The sequence below is a fragment of the Macrobrachium nipponense genome, chromosome 19 (genome assembly GCF_015104395.2).
Source record: "Macrobrachium nipponense isolate FS-2020 chromosome 19, ASM1510439v2, whole genome shotgun sequence".
NCBI lineage: Eukaryota > Metazoa > Arthropoda > Malacostraca > Decapoda > Palaemonidae > Macrobrachium > Macrobrachium nipponense.
Window position 1 is genome coordinate 40430181 of NC_061088.1, and position 14171 is coordinate 40444351.

Sequence of the window (14171 nt, forward strand, 5' to 3'; positions counted from 1 at the left end):
CCTGCCCAGTGGGTCTGTTACCTTTGCAGTAGGTTTCCAGTGACATTCCTGAAGGAGGAAATGCCACTACTATCAAGTTATTTGTACTTGTTGTTACCAGTATTCATATCTATTGTATGCTGCTGGTAAATTTATTCTTAGTTAAGTGATGGAAACTGCATTCCTGCATGCTGCCTTACTTAACTGTGTGTCATGGTGCACTTTGGCACTGTGGCACCTCATGTATTCTGTAGTTTCATCCAAGGTGTTTTCTGTGCTCCCTCACAACCAGAAGTCCTTCTTTAAACTGGTACTTGGACCAAAGTTGTATTGATGTCAGTGCTAATGGAGTAACACTAAAGACTGGAGGAACAGTGAAGGTCAGGGACAACTTTATTTCTATCCAGCCATATGAGAGCCAAATGTTTTGACATAGTGGTCTGGTTAAACAGTATACAATAAGAGAGCAACTGAAAGGACAGATTTAGTTCCAAAGCCACCCAGAGAGACCCTTCAGTAAAACTTTCCCACTTAGAGCCATGCACATGGATCCAACCCATGGCAGCATTATGTTAACAACAGGGCTTTAACAGAAACGAATTCCTGCTTTGAAGACCAGGGTCACAGCAAAGGTTGTGATACTGAAAGAGACTGAAAGTTACAAAGATTTACAAGGATTAGGATGTCTCAAAGACTTGTCAGTCCATCTGAGGAGTCATTGTGTGCTCACTTATCTTTAGGAGCAGGTTTTACTGTTCATTCAGAGTCCTAATGATTTTGTCTAGCTTTTTTTAAAACTTTTCCACACTGTTGCTGTTTACAACTTCTGGTGGCAGTTTATCCATGTATGTAAAGAAGTTCCCCACAATGGGATGTGTTGTATCTCTTAAGTTCTATTTTCCATCCATTATTTCTTGTCAGGTTTTCGTTTAATGTAAATAAGTTACTGTCTACTTTTCTTATGCCTTTCAGTATTTTAAATGTTTCTATTAGTGGTACTCGCAATACGCATGTTTCTAAGCAATACATGTTGAGGCTCTCTAGTCGTCTTTGGTAACTTACTTGCCTGATGGATGAAATTAACTTTGTGGCTCTTGCTTGTACCCCTTCTAATCTATTTATATCCTTTCTTAGTGTTGTGACCAAAACTGTACTGCATATTCAAGATAAGGTCTAACTATTGATGTGTAGAGGTGCAACACCATTTCCTTGTTTCTGTATTTGAACTGCCTCTTTATGTATCCCACTAGTTTCTGTGCCTTCTTTTTAGCTTTTATGCACTGTTTTGTGGATTTTAAGTCCTTGGTAATAATGACTCCAAGGTCTTCCTCTTGCTCTACACTTATTTATGTTATTCCCAAGCAGCAAGTAACAGTTTACACTTATCCAAGTTAAAAGGCATTTACCATCTTTTTGACCACTCTCCTATTTTCATTCAGATAATTTTTTTAACTTTCCACTGTATCTGGGTCTGCTGCATTTACACCTAGTTTTGTGTCATCTGGAAATTTGGCTATACTACTATTAAACTTGCATCAGTGTCATTAATGTAAATGATAAACAAGAGAGGGCCAAGGATATAACCCTGAGGAACTCCGCTTGTTACATTTGCCCATTCTGTTTCTTTGACATTTATTATGACTCACTGTTTTCTATAAGTTAGCCAGTCTTCAATCCAGTCTGCTATTTCTCCTACAATTCCTAAAACTCTAACTTTTTTCATTAGTTTCTTGTGTGAAACTTTGTCAAAGGCCTATTGGAAATCTAAGTAGAGTATATTTATTGCTCTACTGTGGATCATACAAACTTTTGCATCAAGGATCAGGCTTTCAGCAGGGGGAACTGCAAAGGAGACACTCCTAAGAACTCTTGCGCCAACGACAAGAGTTATTGGTAAGACAAGCATGTATCAAGTACAGTCCAAGGTAACAGACGCTAGAGACTAGCTACGGGACTTGCAACAAACAGATGTTTGTACCAATGCCACATTAGCAAACTGGAAATGTCTTGATTTTGAGTGGTATCAGGATCAGACCAATGCTGATGTGAGAGCCACACTCGGCAATACCATATTTCAAAATGCTGAGACTGAAAATGGAGTATCTTAGAAGAGGTTATCTCTTTCACCTTCCCCAACCTTTGATGGCATTTCTGACATTCAACACCTGGAAAGATCAGATTCTCTGAAGTAGATCAAGAAGTATGCCTCCCTCTGTTTGCATACATGAGATGCATTGGTGTCTTCAGACGTGCACCCCAACACACCTGGCTTTCAAGCATACATGTTTCAAAGTAGATTGAAGATAATTGCATCCATGACATTTTGATAGGATTAGCACATAATATCTGTTATTGAATTGGATATACTTGTAGACAGCACATAATGTAAGTGTTAAATTCTCCATGCTTCCAAATTGTATGTGTAGATAAATTCTTTTAAAATTTTCTCTTATTTCATCAAATATTTTGTCCTCATGGTGAATTTTCCCATGGTGAATTGATGATGTAACTTTCCTGTAATGTATGACACTTCAGATTTCTTACAGTGGCTCTAATTATATAGATTTAGTTAATAACTAAAATGAAAATAGTTTTTGTCAGTTGTGTTCTTAGATGGTGAATAATCTCTAGCAGGCTTCCTAGATGAAGAAATGCTCACATCAACCTCATCATTACTGGTTCTATGAGATCCTGGAGATGTAGTTCTTCTCGCTTTAAGGTTTGCCACCTAATACTGAAAGTGGATGTTTTTCTACAGAGGCAGCATTGCTTTCTCAATCATGCAGAATTTTAGATTTCTCTTTTCTGTTTAAAGTCATTAAACTCAAAGTTTAAAGTTTGAAAGGTTGGGGCAATCTTTGAATAGCTTCAGCAAACGATGATTAGACCCTTAGTTAGTAACTTTCATTTGTACCAAAAAGCTTAGCTGTACCTGCCCACAAACCTTGATTCAGGATTCTTATTGCCCCTTATCCTGAGGATGGGCTTCCTCTAACATCTCCACTTTTGAGGTAATGAACTTTGCACTCTACTAGAAGCCTTTGCCGAGGAGTGGAATTTGTAGAGCTGTCCCTATCAGTTGACTTAGTGGTGGGAACATAACTTTAGGTTATGTAGCCGAATCAGGGTGCAGTGTTCTTTCTTTCTTGGTCTTCCTCTGTGAATGCCCTGACAAAGAGGAACCAAGGAGTGCAGCAATGTCTCTTTCATAGTTTTCACAAATATTAAGCCACAAACGTTATTTTGTAACTAATTCACTAAATCTTGTGAATAACATACACCCAAGGAGAATTATAATTGACAAGTGCTTCGACACCAATGAGTTTCAAACCAATACCTGGTTGGGGAACAATGACATACAGTGACTCTTTGATCACTGAAACATCAAGAGAAATATAAGCTGAAATCAATGTCAACCAACCTCCACCATGATGGCTGATTGGTAAGTTTGTAATATGTGGCCAATTATGATTTTCTGTTACATTCTCTGTGACATTTTTTTATTTTCTCAGAAATTAAGCCACCAATGTTGTTTAATATCCAATGCAATATGCCTCGAAAATCACTTAGACTCAAGGATAATTTGTGCCTCGACACCAGTGGGAATCAAACTGCCGCCTGGTTGGGAAGCAATAGCGTGCAATGACCCTTGACCACTGAGCCATCGAGAAAGGTATAAGTTGATACTGACTTTTCTGTCCCTATGCCTGTCGAATTCAGGCTTTATATGCATATCCTTTACTTGTAATTGGAGTGCCTACCTACCCTACAGTTTTAGCAAAACCACATGAAGAGATTGGGAAGCTCTTACCTGCTGGGAACCTGAGGATCGGGGCAATTCATGCGAACTGCTGCTGACCAGCAGACAGTTTTCTTTAGGTCTGGAGTACCTACAATGATTACAAAATTTGCTGAACACAACGCTGGTCTAATTATAAGTGATGAGTTTGCATAAAAAAATTAATTTTGCATTTTAAAAAATTACATGTATCAAATATACAGCCAAATGCTGTATTACAGTACAGTATTACAAGTGTTTGCTTTGAGGTCTTATGTGTGATTTGTTATTGGTCATATACCCACAAAATAAATATGTTCATATCCAGTGTATGTGTATTTATAGACAAGAAATCCAGTAAACTACAGTTACACTCATGATATTGTGGGTCACTGATTTCATGATTTACCCGAGTACCTTCTTACGATTACGATAAAGGTAACTTTTGTATTTCACGAATTTACTTAACTTATTTCCTGTGAGATCGTCTCTGAAGTACATTTTTTTCTTTCTAGTTTAAGTCGAAGCTCACAGTTATGTTAATATATATGTATGTATGTATGTATGTATGATTATTGTTATGTAATGTATTATTGTATTTATAATATTGTATGTATGGTATGTTATATATTTTTATAAATTAATATAATTATTAAAAAATATATATATATATATATATATATACATATATATATATATATAATATATATATATATATATATATATATATATATATATATATGTATATATATATACAAATGTTAGTGTTTTTTATTTGACCACTGATTTTTTGGCACGAAAATTCATGTTTTTTAAGAACACATGTTATATAAAATTGGAAGAAGTGTGCAAAATCCTAATTACTACTCCACTTAATTCATTATTAACAAATTTGCAGCGTCAGCACCCTACAACCATCCAAATAGTAAGTAAAAAGGAAACATATACTACAACATTTTCTGTATAGGAAAGAGCACTAAATAGTTACTGTGCTACCAAACTACTTGCAGAGCGCCATTCCATCTAGAGGCACATTCAATGGAAGAAGCTGTATAGACACTGAAACAAACATAACTGATTAAATGAGGTCAAATGACAGACAAAATGCAAATGAAATCCAGCATGGCTGTTTTGTGTAAAATGGCTCCAATGCTAGTAGTCCTTGAGGTACCGTATAACTGCTTGCATCAGAACCTCTTTCAATCTCTACGCTTAATACACAGATAGTATGAGACTGGCATTATCAGTATTGCAAATGCAACACAAATGGTTTCTTCTTAGTGTCTTCCACTTTTAACATGGAAGCTGATCATGTGGAAATTGAACCTTGCTCTGTCAGGGTAGTTAATATTGATTTCATCTTAGTCTCCTAACAGTGAATGTAGATTCTTAAGTAGTTGGTACTGCAGTGAGTTGTTTTTGCCTTGAGTTTGCTTGTTCATGTTTACTAACCTGCACCATAGGTCATCAGGGCAACTCATGTAATATTCACCAAATGATCACATAAGAACACTAGATTGGGCACAGCCATTTAACAAGCATTGCGGGAGATGAAGCCATCGCCGCCATCTTGGTGTACGATAGAAACTCCAAGCCCGGCTAGGAGTAGTACAAATTTTTAACAGTAGAAATGCTAACAGTGTCATTCAAAACATTAATAAGAGTTTCTTTATATCTTTTACAGTTAAATAAAATTGAAATGTTTATAGATTTAGATCATGACTTGAAAATGTTATTATTTGATGAATTTTTTACTTATAGGGCAGAGACGTCACCAAACCGACAAAGTTGTAGCTAAAGAGTTGAATCTTTTGAATTATATATTTTCTTAAAATGGCTTGTGTAGTTTGGCTAATATATAGCAGTTAATAAAAAGAGAACCTTACGTTCCATATTAACGTTGATTTCATCGTTTATCTATCAATAATAATTTTGTAAGTATGGCTCTTTTCCTTAGTTTGAAAAATTGTAGAAAAGGAAAATAAACGATGACATCAACGTTAATATGGAACGTAAGGTTCTCTTACAGAAGCCATTTTAAGAAAATATATAATTCAAAAGATTCAACTCTTTAGCTACAACTTTGTCGGTTTGGTGACGTCTCTGCCCTATAAGTAAAAAATTCATCAAATAATAACATTTTCAAGTCATGATCTAAATCTATAAACATTTCAGTTTTATTTAACTGTAAAAGATATAAAGAAACTCTTATTAATGTTTTGAATGATACTGTTAGCATACATAACTTTTTTTTTTCACTTATGTCAAGTTTTAAAATTGTATTTATTCCTAAGTGGGTTAGATCACAGAATATTTGATAAACGCGCATTAAAAATTTCTACTACTCCGAGCCGGGCTTTTTTAGTTTCTATCCAGCACCAAGATGGCGGCGATGGCTTCATCTCCCGCATTGCTTGTTCATTAGCTGTGCCTAATCTAGTGTTCTTATGTACCGACTACCTGAGGCATATGAAAATTACAAAACATAAAAATAAATTAAAATTGGCTGCCATTTGCTTACTGGCCCCCCAAAATTATTGTTTTTGTTAGGTGATTTCTAACTTCAGCTTGGCTGGGTAGTGAAGAAAGCTGTCGCTAAACAGTGATTCAACCCCTGCCGCCGCCATCTTGGCTTCACTTATCGGATCCTAAGCCCAATCTAATGTTCTTTTGTGATCGTTGTATTCACCATACAGCTAAGTGCCTCAGGCCGTCAGGCAACAGATTAAACCTATATGATGTCATGAAACTTGAACGCTGCTTCGTATACTATCTGCATTGAATAAGTTTTTGAGGTTAATGAGTTCAGAGCATAAAAAAAAACATTTTAGAAGGTTCTGTTGCATAAGGGATGCTTCTTAGAAAGAACGCTAACCCAATCTTTGGAGAGTAGAGCCATAACTCATTGGTCTGTGTAAACAAATGCTAATAAGCCTAGATTGGAAAGCAACCATGCTGGAGGTAATTGCATTCAAAGTATCATTGACATTCAAAATGAACAATGAAGCAGATGCAAACACATCTTGCCAAGCTAATTGTAATATTTTTCGTTGACTACTCGTTTAAAGAGAGTGCAATTAAACTATTCCGATCCGTGAATGGATCATATATCGATCTGTGCAGAATGAGTTAACATTAATTTGAGTGATCTCTTTTTATACATAACTATATATCTATCCTAACCTAATTAATTAATTAATAAATATAAGAAATTATTCATGAGATACAGCCATATTGCTTTTCATGGAATGAAAAATTATCCACATGTCATTTCGTAACTGCGGCTGTTCCTCCTTTTGCCTCATTATTAAATCCCCTTGACAATATTATCTAACAGTGCCGGCAATTCGGTTTTCCTCTATCAACAGATCAAGTGCTGAAATGAGCTATCGAGCAGACACAGGTAGTATATGTACTGACTTCTTCAAAAAGTACAAATATTTCATTTTACAAATACTGGATAAAACATTGAGGACAGTCGTAATGATAATGGTTGAAAATGAAAGCTACTTTTTTTATTCTTTAAAAGCTATAACAAAGATGGCTCCTTATATTCCGCAACAGAAATGTGAATGACTTTAGAATTCCAGGGAAAGGCTGAAATCTGACGTATCTCTGCTGAATAATCTCATTTGTGAATACTAAATGAATGTAATAAAGATAATTTAAGAAATAAGAGGCGAAAAAGTCCAGAGTAAATAAAAGTGGAACAATCAGCTTGCTTGAGTTCCACAAATCTTAATTCTAAAAGTATAATTATTTGCACCAAGAGTTATCATTTGTGGAGTTTCAGGAGTAAGTAGGAAAATAGCAGGTATCTAAAAACTGGTTTTCTTCAAAATCGAGTGATAGGAATCCTAGGCCAGGGATAGACCATGAGAGCCACGTCCTCGAGGTCCCGGATGAATAGCCGAGCCCAGAATTGTGCAAGTGGGTCTGGTGTTAGACTCATTTTTACAGTATTGGACCTGGGATGGGCTAAGTTGGTCTGTGGGTAGCCTCAGGGACGTCGTTGTCTGGCCAAACGTTGTAGGAAACATCCCTTGAAGGAGGCCAGTCGTACATCAATCTCACCTTCTTCAAGCTGCAAATTAATTAAAGAATATCGGATTTCTAGTGAATTAAGTACCCACAAAACCCTCGACTTGCTAAACCATATTTGGAGAAAGTGAAAACTTCTTTTGAAATTCAGGGTAACTTTATTCTTTAAACCCTGTATGGCTGTGTTAACCTGCAGCAAATCATGTTCTTTGATATTTAATTTATCCATGTATTTTACAGTAATTCACTTATATTACTTTGTGAAATGGTTAAATATGAAATTTTATTTGTTCACAGTATTTACTTATTTCTATTTCACATTGGAAGAGTTGAGGCATGTCTGCCTGTTAGGTTGGTGACCTATTTTATTGTGAAAGGGTACTTTACAAAAGATCAGCAACAACGATGAAGAAAAATGGTAAACCACAGAATTCCATGTTCCTCACGTCAACAGAGTCAAATTAATTGAAGGAGTGACACGAAAATTTACTACGACAAGGGAGGACTGTATAAAGCTTACATGCATGGCTGAGGTGCACTGGTAAGATCATATTACAATTAAGGAAACGGCTGAGGTAGTGTAGTGTTTGAATGCTACACATACGACTTGAGATAACGACGGTTTACATGGTTTGGGATTGGATGAAAAAGGGAGAGGGACAGAGGAACACTCAGTCGCAGGTGCGGTAGAACTGGTAATTGTAGGACACAGGTACATGAGAAGACTCAGAATCTCGCAGAGAATGGCCAAAGTGGAAGTCCTAGATCAAATGGGCATTTAGGCTGACACCACATTACACGAAAAGGAGCGGAAAGAATCTGTCAGTTCAGCCCAGTAAAGGGAAAATAAGACATTTGAAAGAAGGTGCGGCCGTCCCACTACAACTGTATCACAAATAAGACCAGGAATGAAAATATGGGATGATGAAAGAGCGCTTTAATGATTTATAGTTCCCCATTCCAAAGAGACAACAAGATCTTGTAAAGTTTGGCTGTGCCATAAGAGCATTGTCACATAATGATAATGAAGCAACCATAGAAAAATTTAGTTTACTACATTCAAGGCTGGATCACACATCGGCAACTTGAGCCCACCCATCTTGGTTTTACGTCTGTCGCGGTCCTTGAAATATAAAATCAGCTGATTACGACAACAGTACGACGCATGCAATGTACAATTACGACAGCATCACGTACATTGATATGAGATTTGCGACGTACCTAGACCTACACGTATGTTACCGATGATCTAGGCCACACCCACTTCTAATGGTTTTATGGGACGGCGACTTACGTAAATGCAATTTCGTCACACGTAAGTCAATTACAACATACGTAATACGGAATCAGACAGGCGACTTACGTTAACTGTGTTGTGAACGTGTTGCAATGCATATAAAAGCGGGTTGGTGAGAGTTTGCACTCATTCCCTTTCCAGGCGCTGCTGACAGAGGCACAAGATGGAAGGACAGGAAGTTGTGAAGATTGAGCAATATCTGGACATGATATTAGACGCTGTAAATGATGATCCTGAACGTGCACTGACCATGGTGGATCATTACTTTGCCATCTTGATGTTAAGAATAATGAAAATATGGCAGGAACGAAAGCGCAAGAAGCAAAAGAAACGAAGCAGGAGATGCTGGATGCTGGATGTGGTCCTGCTTAAAAAGAAGAGACGAGAAAGTTAGTACTACGACAACTTGATGAAAGAATTGGCAATTGAAACTCCAGGACTGTACCGGAACTCTACCAGAATTACAGAGGAACTTTTCCATGAAATTGATGAACAGGCCTCGCCCTATGATGACCCTGCACGAAATCTGACAGCACATGAGAGCACCTTTAATTGCCGGCTGAGCAAGTAAAGGCAGTGGAGAGTGCCTTTGACATACTAGCAAACAGGTAGATAATGTTAACAGTTATATCAAAAGAAGAAAGTAAATACTGTCTTTACTTGGTCTGCTTGTTCAAAAGCGTATTAATATGAAACACTTTTTATATACCATATTTAACATGAAATACTTTTTGTATACCATCTAATAATAAACCCTTGAGGTCGGCTAAAAAGAAAAGAAAAAAAAGACACATCAATGGAAGGAGGAAGATATGCAAATGTACAAGGTGTAAGAAAAAATTACAAAAAAATCTTCCCTACCTTCTATGAGAAGTTGAAAATGACTGTTTTTATAATCCCTTGCGGAGCCTCTTTTACAAAACAACCGTAAATTTTACCAAGTTGTGCATGTTTTTGTAATAAATAATTTAATGCTATTTTGTATAATTATAATTGCAGCTCACACAATAGCAAAACAGATAAGAGCTAAAATCAGTAACAAATTCTTTGTATATTTGTTGTAAAATATTTACGTAAATTTATTCAGATCGAAGCTGCACTAACTTTTTTGGATTATACATGTTTTTTCTAATCTCTCTTTGCACTTTTATTTGCAAAATTACAATTATAACTGTCATACTATAATAAAAGATGAGAACTAAAACCAACAGCACCCCCTGGGTATATTTATGAGCAAATTATATAATAAGAGAGAGAGGCAACACATTTGTTTATGAGTGTCATGTTTATCTATATAGGCTATGACATTCTCAAAGTATATCAAAAACACTGAAAATCTAAAATGCAATTTTGACTTAAAAAAGATAATGCCTTTTCAATAAATAGTATTGATTGTAAGTAAGTCAGTGACATTTATACTTTTTAAGAATAAACTCAGTGAATGTCCTGAATAAATGTCAGAAATATTTATATTGTTACTATATACGTATATTTCATGTAAGGCCGTTTTATATTTATGTATATGAGAGATTCGACCATAAGAGTATATAAAAATACTGAAAATCTTGAATCCTAAATATATGCTAATCAAAATATAAAAATGAAAGCAGCTTTGTAGGGTAAATTCTGCCCTTGAACTTTTATATATATATTATATATATAGATATATATATATATATATAGATATATAATATAATATAACATATATACATATATATAATTAATATATTATATATATACGTATATATATATATATATATATATATATATATAAATATATATAATATATATATATATATATATATATAGCTGAGAACGCACGTGTCACAGTGTGGCTACTGCGCATTTCTTCTGCACAGGTTGAGGGGTTGCCAATTACATTGCGTATGTCGAAACGGACACCGTACGTCGAAATTGCTACTTACGTCTGCTGTAATCATATTACATATGTCGAAAGAGCTCTTGGGTACATCAGCATGACATGGAGACTTTTGACAGTTGTCGTGGCTTGACCGTAATAACTACGTGGAACAGCTAGTTGTTGCAATCACTTGGCGGATATCATGAAACTCGGCAATTGTATGAGCGCACATGAAGATTTCGGTCGCAATTCAGTTGTAATTCGGCTTTTACATCGGTTGTGAGCTTTATTTGCCGATGTATGGTCTAGCCTTAATTCTGCATTTGGTGGTTGAACTATTGGGGAGTTGTTAGTGCACTTTATAGCGGGGTTGCAAGTGAATAAGACAGAAGGCATTTGAGGCCTGTGCCTTGCGGAGTGGAGGGTGTGATCCACCACATCTGAGAGTCACTGAATTTTAAGCATTGAAAACCCTAGGGATTTTGTTTGAATAGGGAGTGCCGTGGAGTATGGATAGAGCAGAGAGACTTCATTGGTAACTTCAGTCTTTAAGACTGTATCACACATCGGCGAATAAAGCTCACGACCGTCGTAAAAGCGTAATTACGACCAAAATCTTCATGTGTGCTCACACAGTCGCCGAGTTTCATGACATCTGCCAAGTGATTGCGACAACTAGCTGTTGCACGTAGTTATCGCAGTCAAGCCACGACAACTGTCAAAAGTCTCCATGTCATACTGACGTACCCGAGAGCTCTTTCGATGTACGTATAGCTCTTTCAACATACGTAATGTGATTACAGCAGACGTAAGTAGCAATTACGACTTACGCGATGTAATGGCAACCCCTCAACCTGCGCGAAAAGGGTGCGCAATAGCCACATTGCGACACGTGCGTTTTCGGAAATAAAAAAAAGTTGAAGGGCACAGTTTAGTAGACAAACATGCCTCTATTTTTGTTTTGATTAGTATATATTTGAGATTCAAGATTTTCAGTATCAAATTTTTTATACTTTTAAGGCCTCATCTCTCATATACATTAAAACAACCTTAAATGAGATATATATATATATATATATACATACATATATATACTATATATATATATATATATATATATATATATATATATATATATATATATATATATATGTAACAATATATATTTCTGACATTTATTCATGACATTCACTGATTTTTTTTACATATTGCTCATAACCCAGGGGGGTTGCTGTTGGTTTTAGTTCTTACCTATTATGATAGTATGGCAGCTATAATTGTAATTTTGTGAATAAAAGTGCAAAGAAATATTGGAAAAGACATGCATAATCCAAAAAAGTTAGTGCAACTTCGATCTGAATAAATTTACGTAAATATTTTACAAAAAATATACTCAGAATTTGTTACTGAATTTAGTTCTTATCTGTTTTGATATTGTGTGAGCTGTAATTATAATTTTACAAAATAACATAAAATATTTTATTTAAAAAAAACATCGTATAACTTGGTTAAATATACGATTATCTTGTAAAAGAGGCCTCGTAAGGGATTGCAAAGAGTCATTTTCAACTCGTGGATTGTAGGGAAAATTCTTTGGAATTTTTTTTCTTACACCATGTGCATTTGCATATCTTCCTCTTTCCATTGATGTGTGTTTATTCAGTTATTTTTTTAACTGGCCGACCTCAAGGGTTCATAATCAGATGGGTATACGAAAGGTATTTCATGTTAAATACGTATTATTTCTGTGGAAAAGAAATGGTATACAAAAGGTATACAAGCAGACCAAAAAAAAAAAGAATATAATAATTGTTAACATTGTCTACCTGTTTGCTAGTATGCGAAAGGTACTCTCCACTGTACGACTTAACCTGCTCAGTCGGTAATTAAAGATGCTCTCACGTGCTGTCAGATTTCGTGCAGGGTTTGGTTTCATCATAGGGCGAAACCCGTTCAACAATTTCTCATCAAGTTGTCGTATTAACCTTTCTTCTCTTCTTTGTAAGTAGAACCACATCCAGCATCTCCTGCTTCGTTTCTTTTCCTGCTTGCACTTTCGTTCCTGTCGTATTTTCATTAATCTTAACATCGAGATGGTATAATGATCCACCATGGCCAGTGCAAGTTCAGCATCCTCATTTAAAGTCTTATATCACGTCCAGACATTGCTTTATCTTCACAACTTCCTATTTGTACATCTTGTGCCTCTGTCAGCAGTGCCTGTAAAGCACTTATTCCCACTTGCAACACGTTCACGACACAGTTTACGTTAGTTGCCTTTGCCTGATTCCGTATTACATATGTTGTAATTGACTAACGTCTGACGAGATTGCATTTACGTCAGTCGCCGTCCCCAAAAACCGTTAAAAGTCGGTGTGACCTAGATCATCGGCGACACACATGTACTACGTCTACTACGTTCGTCACAAATTTCATCTCAACGTACGTAATTGTACACTTCGAGCGTCATACTTTTATCGTAATCAGCTGATTTTCCTTTTTTTTTTTCAAGGTATGACAGTCGTAGAGCCAAGTCATTATGACGGTTGCGGGCTCTAGTCGCCGTTGTGTAATCCAGCCTTTGTGTAATGTGTTTGTCGGGTGCGCGCGCACACACACATTAGTCTCTACTTAATGCAGTGCTGATTGAACGTGAGAAATGTTTCGAGTAACGATTTATTGCAAGTGCAGGATTAGGAGTATCCCAGTGATATTCAAGAATCTACAAGATTTAATTATATGCTTTCACCTTGTCGAAGCAGCTACCATCGCCTTACCTGAGTGAGGCTATGTGCTAACGTTATGTATGTGAATGTGTGTGTCATGGACTCAAATTACCTGGCCGTTTGCAAGTGCATTTATGAATAGGCGAAGGGTCAAAGGATTGCTGGTCTATATTTATATATACTGTGTGAGGCTCAGGTTCTGTCTTAAGGTTTTATGATTTGTATGATTTAAGCTGTCTCAGAATCATGTGTTTAAATCATTTTTTGTGTAATTGTTTCTTAATCCATTTTTTTTACCTGTGTGTGCAGGGAACGGTCCAATATCACTGATAGGTTCATGCGTATTTTTATAACTATAACCATTGCCTCACAAGCACTAATAAACAGCAAATTTTGCATGCCTTTTTCAGCATTGTGCAAGATCATCCAAGATGTAGCTATATTGAAAGTTTTTACGCAATAATAATGCACAAATCATGATATACAATA

At 36.0% G+C, this 14171-nt stretch overlaps 2 protein-coding genes across 2 annotated transcripts in view; one reads left to right on the plus strand and one right to left on the minus strand.

Annotated features, from left to right (window-relative positions):
- Positions 1 to 14171, plus strand: part of LOC135216603 (uncharacterized) — a 465366-nt gene that overhangs the window by 342547 nt on the left and 108648 nt on the right. The window lies entirely within an intron of this gene.
- The window catches only part of LOC135216593 (uncharacterized), an 84517-nt gene continuing 76281 nt past the window's right edge, over positions 5936 to 14171 (minus strand). The window contains exon 4 of the mRNA XM_064251976.1: positions 5936 to 7841. Coding sequence (XP_064108046.1) covers positions 7758 to 7841 — 84 coding nt within the window. The 3' untranslated portion in view covers positions 5936 to 7757. The remainder of the gene's footprint in view (positions 7842 to 14171) is intronic.